At 46.0% G+C, this 26,953-nt stretch overlaps 1 protein-coding gene and 1 non-coding gene across 2 annotated transcripts in view; both read right to left on the minus strand.

The window, feature by feature from the left end:
• Window positions 1-26,953, minus strand: part of TRAP1 (TNF receptor associated protein 1) — a 50,623-nt gene that overhangs the window by 17,529 nt on the left and 6,141 nt on the right. The window contains exons 2-4 of the mRNA XM_040255646.1: window positions 2,719-2,886; window positions 1,871-1,953; window positions 326-466 (exon numbers count right to left, since the gene is read on the minus strand). Coding sequence (XP_040111580.1) covers window positions 326-466; window positions 1,871-1,953; window positions 2,719-2,886 — 392 coding nt within the window. The remainder of the gene's footprint in view (window positions 1-325; window positions 467-1,870; window positions 1,954-2,718; window positions 2,887-26,953) is intronic.
• On the minus strand, window positions 22,805-22,877 carry TRNAP-GGG. The gene has a single exon. It is a non-coding gene; the product is annotated as a tRNA-Pro (tRNA).

Consider the following 26,953-nt stretch of genomic DNA (forward strand, 5'->3'; position numbering starts at 1 on the left):
TGAGAGATTAGAGAAAGACAATTATCACACAGTATCACTTAGATATGACTCTAAAATAAGATGCAAATCTATCTATGAAACAGTAACAGAGTCACAGACATAGGGAACAGACTTGCAGCTGCCACGGGACAGGGCAGGTGCAGAAGGGAAGGACTGGGAGTTTGGGGTGAGCAGATGCAAATGGGAATATATAGGAGGCAAACATCAAGGGCCTACTGTATACAGCACAGGGAACTATATTCAGTTCAAGGTGGTCAGCAGGCCACTGGGAGCCTAGAGGCATGACAGACAGGCAGCCTGTCTCCCGGCCCATCGGGGGAGGCACCTGGATTGTGATGGTGCCTCTGTCGGCGTCGGTCTGCAGGTGAATCTCCATGTCTGGCAGCGCTTGGCCTTCAGACACCAGCTTATGACGCAGCTTTTCCAAGGCATCGCTTGCGTTGGAGATGAGCTCACGAATGAACACCTATGGAAATGGAGATGAGACGCCATGCTGCAGGACCTATCTGTCAGCAGCCTCTGCAGCAGTGTTACCAGCTGGGGGGAAGCATTTAACCAGATAAAGACTTCCCGCTGTCCTCAAAGCCAGTTTCCCCAGAGCCGCCCACAGGATGACTGGAGGTGGATCATATTCCCCTGACCCAGCTTTCTGTCACCTCTGACTTTACTGCCCCTTCCTCAGCATCAGCTTGGAGCTAGGAGTCTGTTACTGCCAACTGCAAGGGACCCGTGAGACGACTTCTCAACTCTTGCCCAGGAATGTCAAAATATCCTCAAAACATATTTTCTCTTCTCCATGAAGGGCTCACCAGCTTCACTTAATTTAGTGGGTTGCCACAAACCAGACCTCCCACGTTCAGGAGAAAAGGGGGCCTCAGGCCCCACGACCGACCTGGGTGTGCACAGCCCTTCTCCTCTGATAAAGCTCCACTTACAGTCAGACGCGGCACATAGGAGGGCTGACCTGGCCCCGAGAGAGAAGCAGCTGGGTGTCACGGGGCCACCTGGGGATGGAGTTTAGCAGGACGAGACCTGGAAATACTTCCTGGAAGTCTTTTCATTTTGGAAAACTGTGCTTTGCTGCTGCTGCTGCTGCTAAGTTGCTTCAGTCATGTCCGACTCTGTGAGACCCATAGACGGCAGCCCATCAGGCTCCTCCGTCCCTGGGATTCTCCAGGCAAGAACACTGGAGTGGGTTGCCATTTCCTTCTCCAATGCATGAAAGTGAAAAGTGAAAGTGAAGTCGCTCAGTTGTGTCTGACTCTTTGCGACCCCATAGACTGTAGCCTACCAGGTTCTTCTGTCCATGGGATTTTCCAGGCAAGAGTACTGGAGTGGGCTGCCATTACCTTCTCCAAGCTGTGCTTTACCCCTCTCAAATTCTCTGCATTTTAGCAACAACGAGCATGGAACCACAGCCTGTCAGCCCGGAGCAGCTTTGTCTCCTCACAAAGGCCCCAGGTGCTCCTTGCTGCTCTGCTCCACACAGGAGGGTCTTCTTCCTTCAGCCCCACAGACCATGGCTGGTGAGGCCAGGTGATGAGGGGGGTGAATCTGGGGTCCAGAGCCTGTGGGCAACACCCTAGAAATGGACCTCAGCAGGGAAGGCCCCACACCAACACCTGAGACTTTAACAGCAAAATGCATTACTTCCCAGGTTCAGTGTGGCTCAAAGAATTTCCTGGATGTATCTGTCCATAAACCCCAATGGATTTTGGTAAGAATACTCTCATTGGTAGCCAAGATCAGTACTTGTCCAAATTTAATGCCTTCTCACTGCTAACCCACTAGCTGGCATTTCCCCAGGACAGCACAGAAAAGTCTTGCCAACAGAACCAGCCAGCGCTGGGAGTGATTAGCAGGCACGCACCTCTTTTTCTGAGTACAGGGAACGGGCAACAATGTCTAGGAGCTTCTTCGTCTCAGCCTGGAACTCGTGTTTCGTAGCAGAACCTAGTTAACGAACCACAGATGCAACCAGGAAAGTTTAACGTCTTTTTTCACAGAAGAACATGCTTTGCAACATTCAAAAAAATCTTTAAGATAAGGAGTTTTAAACATTTTTCAAAACAGTGAACAACAACAAAAAAAACCCAACCATCTGGGGCTCAGACAGAAGAGCAGATCAGGGGTTCCCTTTCCCCGAGAAGCGCGGACAAGCCCGCACCCACCCTCCTCGCTGGAGCCTGCAGGCCTCAGGTCCTGCTGCTTGGAGAAGCTGTCGACCTGCCTCCACAACCAAACCCCGGATTCGATTCTTGAATGTGGTGGTTTCCAGATTAATCATTTAGAAAGCAAAGGAGAAAACCTCACTCCTCTTAACCCAAGCATTAAGTACTCTGTTGCTGTCTCATCTGAAAGCCAGAAACGGATTCGCGGCAGGACCGGCTCCAGAGCCTGCCCTCCACACATCCCGGGAACGCAGGGCCGTGCTGAGCTTCCGTCCGCTTGGTGATCATTAGCAGATGTGCAGGCGCCTGCGCCAACTCCCGGTGACCACCAGAGGGCGCCAGACGCGCCAGGATGGAAGTCAGAAGCGCCGGGGAAGCCGGAAACGCAGGAGGCATTGTTTTGGGACCCCTCCCTCCAACCAAGCCCTTCCTTCGTCTGAAGTGAGTGCGTGGCTCCCTCAAGCACTGCTTCTGCCTCAGGACCCCCCGCGGGAGGCAGCGTTCTCCGGGGGCCCTGGCCGAACGCCCCACCCTGCACCAGCCTCACCCTGCACAGCCTCTGAGCTGCTGATGACCGAGTGCAGGGGCCCCGCCTCCGCCTGGTCCTCAGCAGCCTGGGAGCTGAAAGGCCGTCCCACGTGGAAGCTCGAGGCCAGGCTTCGCCGGGGACGCCAGGACTGAGCTGGGGGCCTCCAGGGACACAGAACTGGTTTTCCTGAAAAGACAAACATGAGGAGCAAAGAATTAACAGGACATCAGGACAGAATACCCTGATTTGTTCACACCAAAGCCGGCTCCAGAGACCAGTGTCACCCTGGAGAAATCGGAAGTGACAAGCTCCGCGCATCTAGCTAGTAGTCGGCAGGTAGTTTTGCTAACACCGCCCCACACATGGCAAATACCAAGAACGCAGAGAACTCGGGGCAGAACGGCAGGAACAGGCAGGTACCTTCTGACTCCACTTCCCACGTGCGCCCCTGATTTGGTGCACAAACCCACCAAACTCAATGTGCCTCCATGCTCACGGCCCCTCCCAGAGCCAGAAATAACGACAGGCCAGCCTTCCTTACTGTGTAACTAACATGGAAAAAAGGAGAAAAACTACTCCCTAAGAGGGAGACAAATTTTTAGATGTGCATGTTCCAAAACTGTCCCGTCATTGTGCAAAAACTCTTCATTGAGTCCTTTCTTCTCCTGTCCACAAGAGTCTTTTAAATTAGTGCATTTAAAGTCTGCAAACCAGGGCATGATCTCCTCTGCCTCATAACTAGGAACGGGATTCAGTGTCTCTCCAGTTACTTTTCAGTAACTCCCTTCAGCACAGTGGACTGAGGAACCACTGCGCGGGGAGAAGGAAAACCCACCCCCATGACACTGCACCCCAGCCCGGCGCGGCTGCCGGACGCCACAGAAAGACACACGGCCCCTCCACCAAACAGGAAGAATTTAGCCAGTCCTCACCAGCACCCTGAAGACACTGGCCGGGGGCCGGCGCTGTGTAGAGGGGCTCGCTGCCCAGCACTCTCAAGGCTCCTAACACGGACATTCTGTGTCAAAGTCTAGGCCACGACAAGCTGCAGCTGCCTGTTACACACTACGCACGTGTGGCGGTCAGGAAGGAATGATTTAGAAGTAACTCATGGCTTTCAAAATCAAGGTTATCAGCTTCCACATTCTTACAAGGTGTAAATATCTGCCTTCTGTTTAAGCTTATTTTTGGATTTATAGATAACACACACTTTAGCCTTTACCTATATGAGGAATACCTTTAAAACCATCCTAACTTAGAAAACATTCAGTTTCCAGATAGTTTGAATATTTAATTCTCTGGCCTAGCTGCACTGTTCACTTCATCCATACAGCTAACCTGTTCCCCCTGAAAAACTGGGGTATTTCTTCTGGAATTAAGTGGCATTTGGTTATAGCATTCAAGTCTGCACCAGCCCAGGCAGGGCTGCTGGGGTCCCAGTGGTCCCAGATGGTGCTGATGCAGGACATACGATGCCAGCAGACTGTGTGACCCACACCGCCTCCCCTCCCGGGACAGTGCTCCTGGCTCCCCACAAAAGCTGGGGACTCTCTGCTTTAAACTGAGGGGACTTCAGGCTGAAATCAGTGAGGGATGCGAGACCTGGCTGGGCCTCAGGATACAGTTTGGACTCAGTTCTCCGTGGAGCATCGCCCTCCACGTACGAGCACTTGGACCACTGAAATTGGGAGTGACGGGGAGGCCCACAGAGGAAGACGGGAGGCAGCCCTGGAAGCACAGACTGGCAGTGTTCCTGACGCTTCCACGTAAGCCCGAGGACACTGAAAGCATTTTAGAGATTCTTACATCAAACCACCACTCCCTGTTCAGGGGCCTCAGGAAAGGAGAGAGAGAGAGCGCGCGCGAGAGAGAGCGAGCGAGCGCGCGAGCGCGAGCCTGTGTGTCTGTGTGTAAAGGACAGTGTGTGTGTCTGTCCGTGTGTGTATGTGTCTGTGTGTGTGTGTATGTGTCTGTGTGTGTGTGTAAAGGACAGTGGGTGTGTCTGTGTATGTGTGTCTGTGTAAAGGACAGTGTGTGTGTGTGTAAAGGGCTGTGTGTGTGCGTGCACACGTGTGGTGTCCCAGGGCGCCTCCTTCCAGCAGTGGCTCGCGGGCACGCTGATCCTGGCCCGAGCCTCCCCAGCTCCCCCGCCGCCCTTGCCCTGGCACACCCAGGGTCCTTGGCCTTCCAGGTGGCCCCCTGCCTGCACACTGCTCCATGCAACCTGTCCCGTCTCTTAAACTCAACACCTTCATCTTCTGACACCAACTCCATCTCGGTATTTCTGATTTCAGGGGACTCGTTCCTGAATACAACCCCACCAACTCCAAGGGCCTCAGGCTGGCCTTCCAGGCCCCCCACCAAGCAGCACCCCAGACCTCCAGGGCACACCCCTTCGTTCCGGCCCGCAGGCCTGCAGCCGCCCACCCTGGGGAAGGAGCCCTGGCCACAGCCCTGCCCCGCTTCCTGTCCTACCCCCTGCTCAAAGGACCCTCGGTCCTTTTCTCATCATTTGCCTCTTGGTCCTGTCAGGAAAGAACAGGTCACATTCCCTCACACCCAGTTGTAAGCCATCTTTACCCCCAGAAAAACCAGAAATCACACGAAACTGAACAATTCAGTGGATAACGGCGCCTCTCCTTTTCAGACCCCCAGGAACTACCTGTTTTAAACCTGCTCCCAGACTGGGGAAGGGGCTGTTGGATTATGACCGGCACATTTTATTTCCAGTCTTCTGTGCATAAATATTTTTATCAAGAACACATCTTCGGGCTTCCCTGGTGGCTTAGTGTTAAAGAATCCACCTGCTAATGCAGGAGACATGGGTTTGATCCCTGGTCCTGGAAGATCCCACATACCAAGGGGCAACTAAGCATGTGTACAACTATCCAGCCTGTGCTCTAGAGCCCAGGAGTCGCAACTGAGCCACGTGCCACAACTACTGAAGTCCACGCACCCTGGAGCCCGAGCTCTGAAATGAGAAGCCACTGCAATGAGAAGCCCGCACGTCACAACTAGAGTAGCCTCCACGCTCCATAACTAGAGAAAAAGCCATGCAGCAACAAAGACCCAGCACAGCCAAAAATAAATAAGTAAATGACATTTAAAAAAAAGAACACATCTTAGGAACTGCTCTGTTTTAGTACATATAAAGCTGCTTATTCTTTTTAATGAACAAATAATGATCCACTGTATTGAATAAGTATTTAACTAGTGTTCAACTGATGGATGTTTAAACTGTTTCCTGATCAAGAGTTATCTATTGCACATTTACCCTTCACGGAAGAAAGAGATACAGGGAAATATCCACGTTTCCACTCGTTTGTGCAAAAGCAACAGGAAGGATAAACCAGAAGCTAATGAGATTGTGTATTCAATTCCTAAGGCTGTCATAACAAGGGACAGGGTGGCTTACAACCACAGAAACTTCATCTCTCCTGCTTCCAGAGGCCAGAAGTGCAAAACCAAGGTGCCGGAAGGGCCGAGTCCTCCTGGGGCCCCGAAGGGCAGTCTGTCCACGCCTCCCCCGGGCTCGTGGCGGCCTCGCCCCCATCTCTGCCTCTGTCCTCACAGCCTCTCTTTCCTGAGGGTCTCCTCTGTATCCAAACTTCTCTCCTGAGTCACCAGTTATACTGGGTTTGGAGCTCACTCTAACCCAATACGACCTCATCTTATTAATCGACAAAGAGCCTCTTTCCAAATAAGGTCACGCTCACAGATGAGGGCGTGCACACGTCTCTGGGGGCACATGATTTAAACCACAAGAAACTGGGTACCCGAGCTGTTTGCCTCCTGGGGCTGCTGTGGCAGAGCACCCCGACGAGGCCACGGAGACAGCAGAAGCCTACCTCCTCCCAGCTCTGAAGGCTGGAGGGATAAAGCCCCAGTGCCGGCGGGGCTGCAGCGGGGAACCCGCTCTAGCCGCTCCCCAGCCTCGGGGGCCTCAGGGCACCTCAGCTTGGAGACGGCGGCGTCCTCCTCTGCTCTTGTCTGCCCCTGGGTTGGAATTCCCTTTTATAAGGACACATCATATTGGATCACGGCCCACGCTAACGATCTTTAACTGGATCTTCTGCAAAGACACCATTTTCAAATAGGATTGTGTTCACAGGTCCTGGGGTCAGAATTTCACCATCTTTGGGGGACTTGCGATTTGACCCATAACAGACGTGTGGGACTAGAATGGAGAAAGGAAGGGTGGGGATGAGGGAGCAGAGCTGAGGGGAAATGACATTTCTGAGCATCCTCTTCCCTCCTGACTCTTAGAACCACGGTCGTGTTTCACAAACCCAAAGAGTAAATAGTTAAGAGCAACCAGAGTGTGTGGAAAACATAAAATGAAATGCAAACAGGAACAAGCACGCACAACTGTATGATGAATAACACTGCTGCCCTGAGAGAGCCCACCTAAGTCACGTGGCGAGGGGGTTAAGGGCACAGAAACCCCAACCCCGTGAAGTTGAAAACCCAAGTAGGGCCCTCCAGTTGGCCCTCCAACACAACCACATCCACACTCGTGGATTCCACCCAGCTGTGGACTGTGCAGGACTGCAGTACCTACTTACAGGTAAAAACCACAGGGGGACCCTCGCAGTTCAAAGTGGGCTCTTCAAGGGTTAAGCATGCACTGTAAAGCTAGGCTCACAAAGGACAGCTTACAATCACTGCAGCAGCAGCAGACCAAGCGCGTGAGCACAAGTCAAGGGTGGGGAGGCCAGGGTGCACCTGTCATGCTGGAAGTGGAGGCACCAGTGTAGCGTAGACATAAACGTCAAGGTGCATACAAGCGTGTGACAACACACACACGTGCACCTGCTGACTCTGTCCAGGGACAGGCCCAGTGGCAGCGGCACCGCGCAGCAGAGAGAGCGAGCAGCCAGCCTGGCCTGCTCCCAGGAGATGCTGCAGCCTGGGCAAACAGGCGGGCGGGCGCCCTCTCTGACACTCAGACCTCCAGTGTGCAATGCCTTTCGCCCACAGAAGGAACTGAGGCCACTGGAGAACACACTGGATGAGCCTGGAATGCCTGGGGCGCCAGAGGCGGTGACAGGACACTCCAGGAGGGCACAGGCTCCCAGTGCTGAAACCCAGGACAACCTGGGCAACACAACAGTGACGGTGGACTGGCAGCAGGCGCACAAAAGAGACGCAAGTCCACACTCGCAGAAACAGCCAGTAAGCAGAGGAGAGGCCCTCTTCCCGATGGCAGCAGAAGTAAGGGGAACCATGGGAGGAGACCACCGCCGCCAGGCAGGGACAGTACAGACAGCTGACGGGCAGCCGGCGAGCAGACATCTGCAGGATTGCAGCGTGCCCGCCCGCCCGGCTTCGGAGACAGAAACAGCGCTTCACGGTGCAGTAAGTGGCAGATCAGCTTTAACTGAGCGGCCACGGTCGTCGTCACCATCAGGAATGAGACGTGTCCACACGGCAACTCCTGGTGGCGCGAGAGGGCACAGCCTGTCGTCTGTCGTGTTCTGACCAAAACCACACCTCAAGCCAATCAAGAAACCACCAGACAAACCCTGATAGAAGGAAACCCTCTAAAGTAACGGGCCGGGACTCTTCCAAAGTGTCGCGATCCTGAAGGAACAACACAGGCTGAAGAGACACAAGTACACAGTATGGAGGGTCCTGGGCCAGCAAAGGACATGGATGGGAAACCAGCGAAAGCCCAGTGAGACTGGCATATGGCTGAGTAGCACTGTGTCATGTTATTTCAGTTTCCAATAATTACACCACGGCCATCAAAGATACTAGTATTAGGGGAAACTAGGGGAAAGACTGAGTACTATTTCTATAACATCTCTGTAAAGTACAAAATATTTCAAAATGCTACTGCCAAGATGGCATTGTTATGAAACTTTTGGATCTTTGCTTATTAGTCAGGTAAAAATTTTACTGTAGTTTTTCTATTTCTCTCCTATTACATTTCTCTTATGAGTAAGACTGAACATCTATTCATATTTTAAAATATTTTCTATTTCCTTTTTTCATTAATGGACTATTGATATGCTCTGACCATTTTTACTACATTTTTCCTTATTGATTTGTAAGAACTCTTTATATATTAAGGGAATTAGTCTTTTTGTTTTAAAAGGACTTCCTTGCCCAGCAATCCCACTGCTGGGCATACACACTGAGGAAACCAGAATTGAAAGAGACACGTGTACCCCAATGTTCATCGCAGCACTGTTTATAATAGCCAGGACATGGAAGCAACCTAGATGTCCATCAGCAGATGAATGGATAAGAAAGCTGTGGTACATATACACAATGGAGTATTACTCAGCCATTAAAAAGAATACATTTGAATCAGTTCTAATGAGGTGGATAAAACTGGAGCCTATTATACAGAGTGAAGTAAGCCAGAAAGAAAAACACCAATACAGGATACTAACGCATATATATGGAATTTAGAAAGATGGTAACGATATCCCTGTATGTGAGACAGCAAAAGAGACACAGATGTATAGAACAGTCTTTTGGACTCTGTGGGAGAGGGAGAGGGTGGGATGATTTGGGAGAATGGCATTGAAACATGTATAATATCATATAAGAAACAAATCGCCAGTCTAGGTTGGATACAGGATGCTTGGGGCTGGTGCACTGGGATGACCCAGAGAGATGGTAGGGGAGGAAGGAGGGAGGGGGGTTCAGGATTGGGAACACGTGTACACCCATGGCGGATTCATGTTGATGTATGGCAAAACCAATACAATATTGTAAAGTATAAAAAAAAAAAAAGGAAAGGACTTCCTTGTTCTAAGATTACATTTCCCATGTCTTATTTTTCCTATTCCTTTTGTTTTCCACTTAATATTCAGAATATTTTTGAGTATTTAATATGTTGTTTATGACTGGAATAATATAATAATTCAGAGTTGAGAAAAGAGAAAAAAAAAAAGCAACCCATATATTCAACGAGGATTCTAAGACTTTCCCTTAGATCCCAAGATTACAATGCTGTCAAGAGCAGGTCTGATTTTAGGTTAACTGAACTTCTTCAGGTTTCTCCAGTGGTCACTCATGGGTGTAAGAGCTGGACTGTGAAGAAGGCTGAGCGCTGAAGAATTGATGCTTTTGAGCTGTGGTGCTGGAGAAGACTCTTGAGAGTCCCTTGGACTGCAAGGAGATCCAACCAGTCCATTCTGAAGGAGATCAGTCCTGAATATTCATTGGAAGGACAGATGCTAAAGCTGAAACTCCAATACTTTGGCCATCTGATGCGAAGAACTGACTCATTGGAAAAGGCCCTGATGCTGGGAAAGATTGAGGGCAGGAGGAGAAGGGGACGACAGAGGATGAGACAGTTGGATGGCGTCACCAACTCGATGGGCACAAGTTTGAGTAAACTCCGGGAGTTGGAGATGGACAGGGAGCTGCAGTCCATGGGGTCACAAAGAGTCAGACATGACTGAGCGACTGAACTGACTGAACTGAACTTTCTACAATGATTTTAAGAATAAACCAACAGTGCAATAAGCCTGCCTGAACCAGATACAAACACACTCTGTCCCCACGCTCCCTCTACACCCTAAGGGAAAAAGCACAAACCTCAGTGTCAGGCTACAACATCTGAATCTGTTTGGTGGTTTGGGATCACCGAATGGGAAGCACAGATGGTCTGAATCTGACACACACCTGCCAGTGCTCACACTGCCTCCTCTACCTGCCATTTCTTTCCACCTAACTGCTTCAGGACCCAGTGTGAGGCCCCCCACTTTCATCAGGCCTCCCTCCCAGTATACAATGATCTCTCTCTACTATAAATCAGAGCACTTATTTTCCATGCCACTAATTTAAAACTTGTTACAAGCCAGTCTGTGTAAGTTCTTCTATCAACTTTTTCTTAATTAGGGCAGGAACAAGCTTATATCGCTTAGTGTCAAACTCTCTGAAGGCAAGAACATCCATATTTCTCTATAGGCCAAAGCATCCAGATGCAGAAGCACAAGTCAAGCAGAAGCACATTCAATCAGCCAACAGATGGCGGTAGTGATCCTGCAAGGCCATTCCGACTAGTAAGCAGCAACTGAAAATGCACCTGCCAGTAGGGGTTCAGGAAGGAAGGCACGTGAGTCAAAACACACCGGGTATATTCTTTTGCTTTGTTTTCTTTAAAAAAACCTATCTTTCTTATACATCAGCCACAGTTTCACTATGGTTTTGCTTCATAATGGCCTCTAAGTTACACACTTTAGATACACGCACACTATTTTAAGCTGTGAGAAATGGACTGATTGTTTTTCTGGAATTACATATCCCCAATCTCCCGCTTTCTCAAGTGTGACGGGATAAGACAGCATCACCTTTGTCTTTACTACATGGAGTGCCTCTTCCTGTATGGCTGACATGTATCCTGTCAACCAAACTGGTGGCTAACAATCACGAACTTAGGAACAAGACCACAGAAGGCCCTGGAGAGTCAACAAAGCAGGGAGATTCTGGACAGTCAAAGGTAAGAGCACAGAATAGGCGCAGGTTCAACAAAGGGTGGCGAACACTCTTAAGAGAGAACACACACGATGTGTACTTTTCTGGCCGAAAGAGCCAGAGAGAGATTCGGAAAACCACAGAATATGGACAGTGAAGGGGGAGAGCCCAGAACGAGGGAGCCTCCAACTTGGGGAATAATAATTCCAAGTTTCTGGCTGACCTCTGGTCCAAACCGCAAGCAGTCCAGTTAAGGAAAAATGGGTCAAACACTGCCTAAGAGAAAATGTTAGCAGCTGGGGCCAACCAGATTAATATCCACCTTTAAAACAATAACTGCCCTTCAGAGGAACATAACAGAATCCAGAAACTCTACAAGGGGACATCCACGATGTCCAGGATGCAATGAAAAGTCACTCAGCAAACAGAGAGACAGGAAATGGAGCCCCTGCTCAAGGGAAGTGTCAGTCAATGGAGACTGGTGGACATGGGTTTTAAAACAGCCATTATAATGATACTATGTGTCATAAGGCAAAATATGCTCAAAATAAAAGATGAGAAATTTCAGAGACATAAGCTATAAAAGAAAAACCAAGCGGAAATCCTACATATAGAAAATATCATATCTGAAACTTAAAAATTAACTAGGAGGCTTAACAACCAAATGGAAACAACAGAGGAAAGTCTATGAACTTGAAAATAAATTGACAGAAATTATTCAAGGTAAAATAGATTACAAATAAATGAACAGGGTCTCAGACATATGTGGGACAACAGAAAGGAGTTTAACATTTGGAATCCCAGGAGAGGAGAAAGAGAATAGGGCAGGAAAAAATATCTGATGTAATAATAACTGGAAAATTTCCCCAAACTTGGTCAAAGACAAATTTACAGAATCAAAAATTCAATGAACCACTAGCAAGATAATATCAAAGAAAAACACCTAGGCACATTGTAATCAGACTGTTGAAAACAAAATAAATAAATAAAAATCTTGGCAGCAACTAGAAAAAAACAAGACATTATTTGGGGAAACAATAATTTGAATGACAGCTAACTTTTCAACAGAAATGATGGAGGCTGAAAGACAATGGTACAATATCTTGTCATAAATAGCAGATCTGAACTAAAAGAAATGCTACAGTTCTTCAGGCTGAATGTAAATGCTATGGGATGGAAACTTGGATCTTCAAAGAGAATGCAGAACATCAGAAATAGTAGCAAAACTGAAAGTATGTAATATATACAAAAATTAAAACACTGTTTTACCAATGTTTAAATCCAAAATTAAAATAAACTGAAAGTATGTAGTATATACAAAAATTAAAACACTGTTTTACCGAAGTTTAAACCAAAAATTGAAACACTGTCTTGTGGGGTTTATAACACATGTACATGCAGTGCATATACCAAATGTAACCTAAAGGATGGGGCGGAAGGAGGAAATGCACCCATAGAGTTGCAAGGTCTCTACAGTCTATATGGTGTATTACAGGAGAAGGCGATGGCAGCCCACTCCAGGACTCTTGCCTGGAAAATTCCATGGACGGAGGAGCCTGGTAGGCTGAAGTCTATGGGGTCGCAAAGAGTCAGACACCACTGAGCGACTTCCCTTTCACTTTCACTATGGTGTATTACAATACTAATTCTAAATAGACTATGAGAAGTTATAGGTGAACATTACACTCTCCAGAGTAACCAAAAAAAATGATACAAAGAGGTATAGCTAAAAAAGCATTAGTAAACCAAGATGGAATTCTAAAAAATATTTACTTGATCCAAAAGACTACAGGAAAGGTAGAAGAAAGGGACAAATGAGAAGGGACAAATAACAGCAATAGAGATAAGCCTGACTGTTATCAATAAATACATTTTAAGCCATGGACTAAACACTCCAATCACAAGGCAAAGATTGTCAGAATTGATAGAGCAAGACCCAATTATACATTGTCCACAAAATAACTGGCTACAACACAGGAGACACGGGTTTGATTCCTGGGTTGGGAAGATGCCCTGGAGAAGGAAATGGCAACCCACTCCAGTATTCTTGCCTGGGAAATCTCATGGACAGAGGAGCCTGGTGAGCTACCGTCCACTGGGTCACAGAGTTTGGTAAGACTTAGTGATTAAACCACCACCACAAAACCATCACTTAAAATATAAAACACAGGGATTTCCCTGGTGGTCCAGGGGTTAAGACTACAGGCTCCCACTGCAGAGTGTGTGGGTGTCATCACTGGTTGGGATCCCACATGCTATATGGTGGGATTTTCTTTTCGGAAAGGAAATAAATGAAAAAAAAAAAAGCCAGGTAAAAATACGGATAAAAAGGTGGGCGTGGCCACATTAGATCAGACAAAGTAGACTGCAAAATAAAAAGTATTACCAGGGAAAAAGAAGACTATATCAGAATGATACAAGCTGCAGTTCACAGCAAGATCCTCTATGACCCATCCACCAGTAATGGAAATAAAAACAAAAATAACCAAATGGGATCTAATTAAAGCTTTTGCACAATGAAGGAAACTATAAGCAAGGTGAAAAGACAGCCTTCAGAATGGGAGAAAACAATAGCAAACGAAACAACTGACAAAGAATTAATCCCCAAAATACAAAAGCAGCTGAACTGTGGTGTGGAGAAGACTCTTAAGCGTCCCTTGGACAGCAAGGAGATTCAACCAGTCCATCCTAAAGGAGATCACCCCTGAATACTCACTGGAAGGACTGATGCTGAAACTGAAACTCCAATACTTTGGCCACCTGATTCGAAGACCTGACTCACTGGAAAAGACCCTGATGCTGGGAAAGATTGAAGGCAGGAAAAGAAGGGGATGACAGAGGATGAGATGGTGGGATGGCAGCACCGACTCGATGGACATGAGTTTGACATAAGCTCCGGGAGTTGGTGATGGACATGGAAGTCTGGCGTGCTGCAAAGGGGGTTGCATGAGAGTCGGACATGACTGAGCGACTGAACTGATACTGATACATGCAGCTCAATACCAGAAAAATAAAACCCAATCAAAAAGTGGGCAAAAGAATAGATATTTCTCCAAAGAAGAGATACAGATGGCTAATAAACACATGAAAAGATGCTCAACATCACTCATTATTAGAGAAATGCAAATCAAAACCACAATGAGGTATCATCTCACACAGGTCAGAATGGCTGCCATCAAAAAGTCTACAAACAATAAATGCTGGAGAGGGTATGAAGAAATGGGAACCCTCTTATACTACTGGTGGGAATGCAAACTAGTACAGTCACCACAGAGAAGAGTGTAGAGATTCCTTAAAAAACTGGGAACAGAACTGCCATACGACCCAGCAATCCCACTGCTGGGCAGTGAGGATTTCATACTGAGGAAAACAGAACTGAAAGAGACACATACTCCAATGTTCACTGCAGCACTATTTACAACAGCTAGGACATGGAAGCAACCTAGATGTCTATCAGCAGATGAATGGATAAGGAAGTTGTGGTACATATACACACTGGAATATTACTCATCTATAAAAAGGAACACATTTGAGTCTGTTATAATGAGGTGGGTAAAACTGGAGCCTATTATACAGAGTGAAGTCAGAAAGAGAAACACAAATACTGTATTTTAACAAATATACATGAAATTTAAAGATGGTAATGATGATCCTACATGCAGTGCAGCAAAAGAGACACAGATGTAAAAAATAGACTTTTGGACTCTGTGGGAGAAGGCGAGGACGGGATGATTTGAAAGAACAGCACGGAAACACGTATATTACCACGTAAAACAGATGCCCAGCGCAAGCTCGATGCATGAAGCAGGGTACCCAAAGCCGGTGCTCTGGGACAACCCAGCGGGATGGGGTGAGGAGGGAGTGGGGAGGGGTGTTCAGGATGGGGAGACACATGTACACCCGTGGCTGATTCATGTTGATGTATGGCAAAAACCATCACAATATTGTAAAGTAATTATCTTCCAACTAAATAAATTTTAAAGAGATGCAGTTCATCAGGAAAACTTAATCATGAACATATTTGCCTAATAACACCTTCAAGATAAATGAAATCAAAACTGAAAGAATCAAAAGAAAAAACACAATTGCACAATCACAGCTGGAGATTTTGACACCTGGCTCAATAAATGGCAGAACTAGAGCGAAAAAAAAAAAGACACAGATCATCCGAGTTACAGTATGAAACATTTTTGCTTGATGGATATTCATCCAGTACTATATACCTAGCAACTGCAAAATACAGTTCTTGAAAACATTCTTTTCCTGTACACATGGTATATTCACTGAGAAGGACCATAAAGTGGGCCAGAATCTCAATAAATTTTAGAAGGAATGAAATCATACAGAGTAAGCTCTCTAAATACAACAGAATTAATTTAGAATCAATAATAATAAAATACCGGGCTTCCCTGCTGGCTCAGGGGTAAAGAATCTGCCTGCCAATGCAGGAGAAATGGGTTTAACCCCTGATCTGGGAGGATTCCACACTGCCACGGAGCAACTAAGGCTGTGCCCCACAACTGCTGAGCCTGTGCTCCAGAGCCGGAGGACAGCCACGACTGCGCCCACGCGCTGCAGCTGCTGAAGCCTGCGCACCCCAGAGCCCGCGCTCTGAAACACGAGCAGCCCACGCACCACAGCTAGAAGAGCCCCTACTCCCCGCAACCAGAGGGAAGCCTGAGCGGCAACAAAGACCCAGCACAGCCAAAAATGAATGAATAAAAGTGTGTGTGTGTATATCGGAGAAGGCGATGGCACCCCACTCCAGCACTCTTGCCTGGAAAATCCCATGGGCGGAGGAGCCTGGTGGGCTGCAGTCCATGGCGTCGCAAAGAGTCAGACACGACTGAGCGACTTCACTTTCACTTTTCACTTCACACGTCGGAGAAGAAAATGGCAACCCACTCGTGTTCTTGCCTGGAGAATCCCAGGGATGGGGGAGCCTGGTGGACTGCCGTCTATGGGGTCGCACAGAGTTGGACGTGACTGAAGCGACTTAGCAGCAGCATATATATATATATATAATAAAATATCTAGGAAACCTCAATTATCTGAAAATTAACACATTCTAAATGATCCATGGGTCAAAGAAGAAATTACAAGGGAAATCAGGTAACATTTAATACTTAATGATAATGAAAATACAATATATTAAAAGTTGTGGGATACACCTAGAGAAGCATGTAGCAGGAAACTTACAGTTTTAAATGCTTATGTTAGAAAAGAGGCTTAAAACCAACGGCCTGAGAGATCACCTTAAAGTACAAAAACAAAGAAGAAGTACAAAATTAAACCCAAACACAGGAGAAAGGAGGAAATGACAAAGAGCAGAAATCAATAAAATAGAAAATGGACAAGTAATAGAGAAAATGAACAAAGCCGAAGTTGATTCTTGACAAAGATCAACAGAAGATAAGCTCCTAGCTAGACTGATGAAGAAAAAAAGAGAATACCAATCATAAACACCAGGAGTGAAGGGTATTGTCACGAATTCTACAGAAGCCCTGAATTTCAACTGAATTCTATCAGTTACGAGGAAGAAATAACACCAATCTTACACAAAGTTTCAGAAAATAGAACAAGAAATTGCTTCTCTTCAATTTTTGAGGATATCAAAACCTGACAAAGACATCACATAGACACACACACCATAATAATAATAATACACCAATATCCCTCATGGACACAGACAAGGAGGTCCTTAATAAAATATAAGGAAAACCTATTAATATATAAAAACGATACTACATCATGACCAAGCAGGTTTACCTCAAAGACGCAAGGCTGGTTTGATACTGCAGGTTCAGTTCTAGACCACAACAATAAAGCAACCACCGAGAGAAAGTCACTCAAATTTGGGGGTCTCCTATGCATATAAAAGCTATGTTCACACTATACTATGTTCTATTAAGTGTGCAACAGCATTACGTCTAAAAACACAAGGTATGGACCTTAGTTGAAAAATGCTTTATTGCTAAAAAATGCTCCCCATCATCTGAGACTCCAGCAAGTCCCAATCTCTTTGCTGGTGGAGGTCTTGCTCTGATGTCGGTGGGTGCTGACTGATGAGGGTGGTGGTGCTGAAAGCTGGAGTGCCTGTGGCAATTTCTCAATCTCTCCCTTTCACAAAGGTTTCTCTGTAGTATGTGAGGCTATTTGATAGCATTTTACCACACTTTATACAGGTTGTGGTTTGTGGTACCCCAAAACGATCACAAGATCAAAACGTCAAAAATCACAGATCACTGTAACAAATATAAAAATAATGAAAAGGTTTGAAATACTGGGAGACACAGACATGAAGTGAGCAGATGCTATCGAAAAAGCAGTGCTAACAGACTAGTTCAATGCAAGGTTGCCACAAATCTTCAATTAGTAAAAAATGCAATTATCTGTGAAATGCAATGAAGCAAAGCACTATAAAGTGAAGTAGGCCTGTAAACAGTCAATCAATATAATTAACTCTACTACACAAAAAAACAATTCAGCAAAAGAAATGGTAGTAACGGGCTCGGAATAAAGGAGCGACTGAGAGCACAGCTGTAAGGACGGCGTCTGCAGAGGCAGCCAACCTCCACCCTCACAGGGTCACCACTGCAGCACGCAGGCCAAGACTCTCTTTTAATTTTTCAAAAGAAATCAGAAACTCAAATATTCATGTCAAATCTGACTTTAAACGCTTGCATTTACTTTTTAAAAAGGTTTGAACCAAACATAACTGTTTTATAACCAGAACTAGCCTGTGATAGCTAGTTTGCAACTCTTTGCTAATCTGGAAAATGAAATCCATGAGCAAGTTTACCAAAAGAGAGAAATATAAAAGCTGCAAATAAGAGGCTTCTGGGATTTCCCTGGTGGTCCAGTAGCTAAGACTCTGCACTCCCAGCACAGGGGCCCTGGGTCAGGGAACTATATCCTACATGCTGCAACTAAAGACCCCACACACCACAAGGAAGAGCAAAGCTCCCATGTGCTACAGCTAAGACCTGGCACAGCCAAATAAAAGAAATAAAAATAAATACTAAAAAAAGAAGGTGCTGATGGGAAAGAGGTGCTGACAGACTTGTTCATCCACTTCCATTTGGTAGAAATTAGGGAACAACTCTCATAGAAAAAGCAGATATCTTTAAAGGGCCAGACAGTAAATATTTTAGGAGTTTTGAGCCCTGTTGCTCAACTCTGCTGCTGTAGCAGGAGAGTGGTCACAGATAACACATGAAAGAATGGGCATATCCGTGCTCTGATATAACTTTATTTACAAAAATAGTAAGTCTAGTTTGACCCATGCACCTTCATTCACAGAACACTGAGATAATTCATAAAGAAAAAGACTGGTATTTAACAAAGTTAAAATTAAGAACTTCTGTTCATCAAAACAAACAAAAACTCCATCTCCCTCTGAAAAACAAACATCCGGCCGAGAGTGAAGTGGTGAGCTACAAACTAGGAGAACACATGTGCAACAACTGACAAAGGGTATTATTGATAAAAGGTTAGCACCCATAAGAAATACATATGTGAAAGTGTTAGTTGCTTAGTCATGTCTGACTCTGCGACCCCATGGACTGGATAGCCTGCCAGGCTCCTCTGTCCATGGGGATTCTCCAGGGAAGAATACTGGAGTTGGTAGCCCTTCCCTTCTCCAGGGGATCTTCCTAACCCAGGGACTGAACCTGGGTCTTTCACATTGCAGGTAGATTCTTTACAATCAAGAAGAAAAAGATAGAAGCAAAAAAAACATGAAATAAAAACAGCATTTCACAGAAAAGGAAATATGGCTAATAAACCATAGAAAAAACTTTATTAGCAATCCATTAAAAGGCAGTTAAAAATCACAACTGAAATATCATTTCATAACCATCAAACTGACAAACATTTAAAACTCCTGGAAATGCCAAGCTCTGGTGAGGATACAGCACAGTGGGGAGTCTCACAGAGCTGATGGAATGTAAATCCAGATCCACTCTGAAAAAGTCAAGTGTGGAGTAAAAACACACACCCTAAACGCAGCAACTCCGCATGAGTCCCGCACCCTATGGAGACGCAGCCATGCGCCCGCGGGCAGGATGCCTGCGCAAGGACAAACCTAGAGCCTCGTCTCCAGAAGCCCTGGGCGAGCAGTAGCCTCGTGCCTGTGCCAAGGATGGAGGAACCAGAGGCAGCACGTTCGCGTAAGGGAATCTTACAGAACGTGCCATGGGTGCATCTTACAGCCAACACCTGGAGCACACCAAACAATCCAACAGTACACATGCTTCCGGCAGGAATCACATCTAAAGAAGTGAAGGTACAGTAACACACCCGAGGAAGCAGGCTATGCACATTACCCCGGATAAAGCTACGAAAACAAGGCTGACCCAACAAAGTCACAGCAGAATAGACGCAGGATGATTTCAACAAACTGTGTGTGTACGTATGTGCATCGATCCATATACACACATGCAGAAATAAAAAGGAAAGCAAGGGAATAAGATCCAAAATGTTCAAGTCAGCGGTCACGTCTGGGGGAGAGAGAGGGGGACATATTGGGAGGGCGCACAGTGCCCTCGAGGGAAGGTGGCATCTGTTCCTGAGGTGGGCAACGGGGATTCCTTTATGCTGCTTTTAGAAACATGCATTCCTTTTTAGATGGCATGCATTTCCTTTTACATGCATTCCTTTTTAGATGGCATGCCTTTCACCAAAAGAAGGACGGACAGGAGGGAGGTGGAAGGGAGGTTGGCAGGAAGGAAAGAGGAGAGGGAGGGAGAGGGTAAGGAAGGAGGGAAGGAAGCAGACAGACTTTGGGGTGGGGAGCTAACCACCAGCTTCCACCCCGCTGGGTCACTTTGGACTTGCAAACAGATGCACACGAGCCTCTGGAAACCAGCCTAAGCAGTGCAAGATAAGCCTTCGGTGTAGCCCGGCCTGCAGGTGGGAAGTGGAGGAGCTGCAGGAAAGGGAATCTGGCAGGCCTTGAACAACCTAATCAATACTTCCTGAGTGAAGGCCCCCGCTTTGGCATTTTGCTCTACCTCAAACCACGGTTAAGCTTCACCAGTTCAGATGACAGTAAGTCCGCAGAGCTATTACTTTTTCAGACCGTACTTCTGGTGACCCTGTGGGGACAGCACTCAGGGTGTGAGAAACGGCCTGAGGCCAGTGGAAGGTGATCTGGCCACGTTGATCAAGAGTTCAGTTCTGTTCAGTTCAGTTGCTCAGTCATCCGACTCTTTGCGACCCCATGAACTGCAGCACGCCAGGCCTCCCTGTCCATCACCAACTCCTGGAGTTCACTCACACTTGCGTCCATCGAGTCAGTGATGCCATCCAGCCATCTCATCCTCTGTCGTCCCCTTTTCCTCCTGCCCCCAATCCCTCCCAGCATCAGAGTCTTTTCCAATGAGTCAACTCTTCGCATGAGGTGGCCAAAGTCCTGGAGTTTCAGCTTTAGCATCATTCCTTCCAAAGTAATGCCAGGGCTGATCTTCAGAATGGACTGGTTGGATCTCCTTGCAGTCCAAGGGACTCTCAAGAGTCGTCTCCAACACCACAGTTCAAACGCATCAATTCTTCGGCGCTCAGCTTTCTTCACAGTCCAACTCTCACATCAAGTCAAGAGTACAAACCTCTAATCTGGAGGGGCCATCTGGGGACTTTATTCTGTGGATACAGCTGAACCTGAATACAAAGAGAGATGAAAGGCCATATACTATAGCACATTCCTGGGAACCACCTAAATGTCCATCAACAGAGTGCTCATACATGACGGTGCCTCCTGACACGGGCCCACTACTATAATGTGGCTATTAAAAAAAAAAGACTGAGGAAACTGTGCACTGACACAGAATGCTCTCCAGTATCTATGGCGTGACTAGCAGAACATGGAGAAGTGCATATCCTGGCAGAAGAAAAATGTGCATCTTCACAGGTGCCGTGTGTGCTAAGTCGCTTTAGTTGTGCCTGACTCTCTGCAACCCTATGGACTGGAGCCCACCAGGCTCCTCTGTCCACAGGCAAGAACACAGGCGTGGGCTGCCATGCCTTTCCAAGCAATCTTCCTGACCCAGGGGCCCAACTGCATCTCTTATGTCTCCTGAACTGGCAGGGGCTTCTTCACCACTGGTGCCGCCTGGGAAGCCTCCTCTATGCATCTAACACTGGCAGGGTAGACGAAGGATACACAAACAACTAATGACTGTGATGACCTATGAAGAGGGAAATGAAGGAAAGGGGGACAAAACTGAGAGCAAGACTTCTCAAGCAGTATCTTTCTAATCAAATATTTAATTACTCAAAACAGTAAACTAAAAAAATACAGCTGTCACAAAAGGGGTAGCCCCCTCCCACCAAGTGTCAATGTCGGGGTCATGAGAAGGTCCCTAAACGACACACCAGATGAGACTCTGGGGTAGGGGTCCCCCCAGGAGTCAGGGGCCAATGACCAGGCAGAGTGTCATCAGTAAAGGATTAGCAAATACATTATAACAGATATATAATGGATACTCTGAAACACAGAACAATGAGGCAACATGGGTCGATATACTAAGAAAACACCTGGTCCAGAACAGTGGGCTACATTTGTTACCATGGTGATTAAATACACGTATGTGTGTATGTTTCTTCTCATACGCCAAGCGTGTCTCTGTGAGGACACCCAAGAAATGGGCTGAGGCGGCTGCTCTCAGGAGGGGAATTGGTGGCTGAGGGTAGCAGCTGAAGAGATATGCTTTTCACTGCACACTCCTCTGTATCTTTTGAATTGTGCTATGTGTATCAATAACCTACTTACAAAATAACCTATTTACAACATTCTTTATAAAAAGTACTCAATCACAAAAAACATTAAAAAGAAGTTACTAGAGCCATAAAACACATTTATAAAGGGATATAAAAAGTTTGGGGAAATGCCCTTAAATAGTAAAAGTAAGTATTTAAAGGTGCCAATTCTCTAAATTAGTCTATTTTTAAAAACATGATCCCACTGAAAAATCAAACAGGATTTTTTTCACTATTTAAGCAAATTCTAAAATTCATATGGAAAAATAAAACTGCACACACAGCCAAGACATTTTTGAAAAACATGAGGAAATATTATAAAATGTTAAAACACATTAAAGCTACAGTATTAATTTCTCCCCTCACTTATTATATCAGAATAAATTCTAGATGAACTGCTGCTGCTGCTAAGTCACTTCAGTCGTGTCCAACTCTGTGCGATCCCATAGTCACAGCCCACCAGGCTCCCCCCGTCCCTGGGATTCTCCAGGCAAGAACACTGGAATGGGTTGCCATTTCCTTTCTCCAAGATGAACTATAAAAGGGAAAATAAAAGCTAAAAGTACTAGAAGTAATTAGAAGAAATATTTAAAATAGCTTTGGGCTTCCCGGGAGGCTCAGCGGTAAAGAATCTGCCTGCCAATGCAGGAGACGGGCCAGTCCCTGGGTCAGGAAGATCCTCCGGAGAAGGAAATGGCAACCCCTCCAGTATTCTTGCCTGGAAACTTCCATGGACAGAGGAGCCTGGCAGGATATAGTCCATTCAGTCACAAAGAGTCAGACGCAACTGAGCATGCGTGCAAGCAAAATAACTGCGACCCCAAGGACTGTAGCCTACCAGGCTCTTCCCTCCATGGGGTCCTCCAGGCAAGAGTACTGGAGTGGATTGCCATTTCCTTCTCCAGGGGATCTTCCTGACCCAGGGATCGAACCCGGGTCTCCTGCATCCCAGGCAGACACTTTAACCTCTGAGCCACCAGGGAAGCCCTATTGGGATACTCACCCACTGAAAGTGCACAATTCAATGACTCTTGGTATACTTACAAAACCATCATCACCATAAGTATCACCCCAGAAAGAAGAAAGAAGCTCCACACCTATCAGCAGGCGCTCCCCGCTCTCCATCCCCCCAGCTCCTGGCAACCACTTTCCAGCTCTATAGATTTGCCTACTGTGGACAGCTCACATAAATGGAATCATACCATGCATGGTCTTTTGTCTGTGGCTTCTGTCACTGAACGTGATTATCTTCAAGGTTCAACCATGCTGTAGGGCATAGCACACGTCGCTCATTTTTATGGCTGAATAGTATCAATTATATGGATAGGCTACATGATGTTTACCTCATCAGCTGATGAGCAATTGTGCCATTTCTGCTTTTTGGCTATTATAAACAATGTTGCTATAAATACTGGTGTACAAGTTTCAATTTTTAAATTCTCCTGGGTATAAACCCAGGAGTGGACTTGCCAGTCAAGGGTAACCCATGTTTAATCATTTGAGGGACGGAAAGATGGTTGGTTTTCCAAAGTGCTGCACATTTTATATTCCTGCCAGCAGTGGGCAAAGTTTCCAATTTCCGCACATCGTTGTCAGTGCTTGTTTCTGCTGTGCTTTTTATCACAGCCACCACGGTGAGTGTGACGTGCCACCTCCCTGTGCAGGGACTTGCCTTTCCCTACCAAATGACTAACGATGTTGATCATTTGAGATTTTTCCTTAATGACCTGACAGTAAGAAAATTTGTCTAAATAAGACACACAGCCCACGAAAAAGACACATAGTCCACACATTTATGGACAACATGAAAATTAAGGTCAACAGAGTAGACCTTAAAAGGGGGTAAAAAAAATTTTGACTGTGTGAGGTGATGGATGTTAACTAATTATGGTGATTATTTTGTACATACAAATATCAAATCAGTATGTTGTACAACTAAAACTAATATAACAATTATATGATTATATGTCAATCATATCAACAGAAAAAAATACAAAACTTTAATGAATAAACAAAATCAATTAGCAATAACCACACTTTAAAAAAATTTAAGTCAGTGGGCAAACACACTAGAGACAAAAAAGTCTAAAACACATGGCAGAGGGCTAGTTTCCTTAATAAACAAGAGCACTAACAGATCCACAAGGAGAAGGCCAAGTACAAGAGAAGAATGGCAACTCACAAAAGAGAGAAATATCAATAGCTTTGAATCATAGAAAAGGATGCACTACCACACTCGTGACTAAAAAACTGCCTTTTCAAACAAGATAGAAGACTTCCTTGGTGGTCCAGTGGTTAAGAATCCACCTGCCAATGCAAGGGACGTGGGTTTGATCCCGGGAGGGACACGCCACGGGGCAACTAAGCTGGCACGCTGCAACTACGGAAGCCCGCGCACCTTAGAGCCTGTGATCCACAAGAGAGGCCAACGCAGCGAGACGCCTGCACACAACTCAAGAGTAACCCGCGCGCCACAGCCCAGAAAAGCCTGAACGCAGCAATGAAGATGCAGCACAGCCAAAACTACACAAGTTTTAAAAAAATAAGCAAAACCAGTAACATTTTCACTACCAGACTGACAAACATTTATAAAATACTGCTGTGCTAGCACTGGTGAAGGGCAAAAAACTGTTGGCAGTGCTGCCAGTGACTTAAAAAAAAAGGAATGAAGCTAGCAAACAACCTAAAGGTCCATCAGGAGAGGGTTACGTGAAGAAAAAGAAATGCAAAAAAGGCAAAATGGCTGTCTGAGGAGGCCTTACAAATAGCTGTGAAAAGAAGAGAAGTGAAAGGCAAAGGAGCAAAGGAAAGACATACCCATTTGAATGGAGAGTTCCAAAGAGAGATAAGAAAGCCTTCCTCAGTGATCAATGCAAAGAAATAGAGGAAAACAGTAGAATGGGAAAGACTAGAGATTCTCTTCAAGAAAATCAGAAAAAAAAAAAAAAAGTAAAAGAAAATCAGAGATACCAAGGGAACATTTCATGCAAAGATGGGCACAATAAAGGACAGAAAGGGTATGGACTTAACAGAAGCAGAAGATATTAAGGAGAGGTGGCAAGAAGAAGGTGTATAGAAGAACTGTACAAAAAAGATCTTCATGACCCAGATAAGCACGATGGTGTGATCACTTACCTAGAGCCAGACATCCTGGAATGTGAAGTCAAGTGGGCCTTAGGAAGCCTCACTACAAAGAAAGCTAGTGGAGGTGATGAAATTCCAGTTGAGCTAATTCAAATCCTGAAAGATGATGCTGTGAAAGTGCTGCACTCAATATGCGAGCAAATTGGAAAACTCAGCAGTGGCCACAGGACTGGAAAAGGTCAGTTTTCATCCCAATCTCAAAGAAAGGCAATGCCAAAGAATGCTCAAACTACTGCACAATTGCACTCATCTCACACGCTAGCAAAGTAATGCTCAAAATTCTCCAAGCCAGGCTTCAACAGTATGTGAACTTTGAACTTCCAGATGTTCAAGCTGGATTCAGAAAAGGCAGAGGAACCAGAGATCAAATTGCCAACATCTGCTGGATCATCGAAAAAGCAAAATAATTCCAGAAAAACATCTATTTCTGCTTTATTGACTATGCCAAAGCCTTTGACTATATATCACAACAAACTGTGGAAAATTCTTAAAGAGACAGGAATACCAGACCACCTGACCTGTGTCCTGAGAAATCTGTATGCAGGTCAGGAAGCAACAGTTAGAACTGGACATGGAACAACAGACTGGTTCCAATCAGGAAAGGACTATATCAACACTATATATTGTCACCCTGCTTATTTAACTTATATATGCAGAGTAATCATGAGAAACGCTGGGCTGGAAGAAGCACAAGCTGGAATCAAGATTTCTGGGAGAAATATCAATAACCTCAGATATGTAGATGACAGCACCCTTATGGCAGAAAGTGAAGAACTAAAGAGCCTCTTGATGAAAGTGAAAGAGGAGAGTGAAAAAGTTGACTTAAAACTCAACATTTAGAAAACTAAAATAATGGCATCCGGTCCCACACTTCATGGCAAATAGATGGGGAAGCAATGGAAACAGCGAGAGACTTTATTTTTTTGGGCTCCGAAATCACTGCAGATGGTGACTGCAGCCATGAGATTAAAAGACGCTTGCTCCTTGGAAGAAAAGTTATGACCAACCTAGACAGCATATTAAAAAGCAGAGACATTACTTAGCCAACAAAGGCCTGTCTAGTCAAAGCTATGGTTTTTCCAGTAGTCATGCATGGATGTGAGAGTTGAACTGTGAAGAAAGCTGAGCGCCTAAGAATGGAGCGCTTTTGAACTGTGGTGTTGGAGAAGACTCTTGAGAATCCCTTGAACTGCAAGGAAATCCAACCAGTCAATCGTAAAGAAAATCAGTCCTGAATATTCATTGGAAGGACTGATGCTGAAGCTGAAACTCCAATATTTTGGTCACCTGATGTGAGGAGCTAACTCACTGGAAAAGACCCTGATGCTGGGAAAGACTGAAGGTGGGAGGAGAAGGGGATGACAGAGGATGAGACGGTTGGATGGCGTCACCAACTCAATGGACATGAGTTTGAGGAAACTCCGGGAGTTGCTGATGGACAGGGAGGCCTGGCGTGCTGCAGTCCATGGGGTCGCCAAGAGTCAGACACGACTGAGCGACTGAATGGAATGGACTGAAGTGAAGGAAAGGGCGCCACATGGTGGCCCAGGGCTCTGGGCATCAAGACCCAGCAAACACAAAGTGGGAGGGGCTGAGTGCACAGGATCCTGCCCGGGGCAGCCCCTCTTCTTTCCTGAGGGAAGTGGGGTGTGGACACCCCTTTGCCACAGAGACTTTTTTCCAAACCACTGGGCAGTGAGCTGAGAGTCCAGATGGAAGATTTTTCATTGTTCCAGGCTGTTATAGAAAACATCACTACCTTCTCACTAATAAAAACAGAAAGCAGTTTTCTCAGGAAACTGCAATGACATTAGCTTGAACTCTAACTCCATACCTCCCCTTACCAACTGCCTGTATCTCCCCTGTGCAGCTGAGGAAAACGGCGAGATGCTAACCCCCTCGCTAAGAGTGCCCT

The sequence above is a fragment of the Oryx dammah genome, unplaced genomic scaffold (assembly GCF_014754425.2).
Source record: "Oryx dammah isolate SB20612 unplaced genomic scaffold, SCBI_Odam_1.1 HiC_scaffold_2, whole genome shotgun sequence".
Lineage (NCBI taxonomy): Eukaryota > Metazoa > Chordata > Mammalia > Artiodactyla > Bovidae > Oryx > Oryx dammah.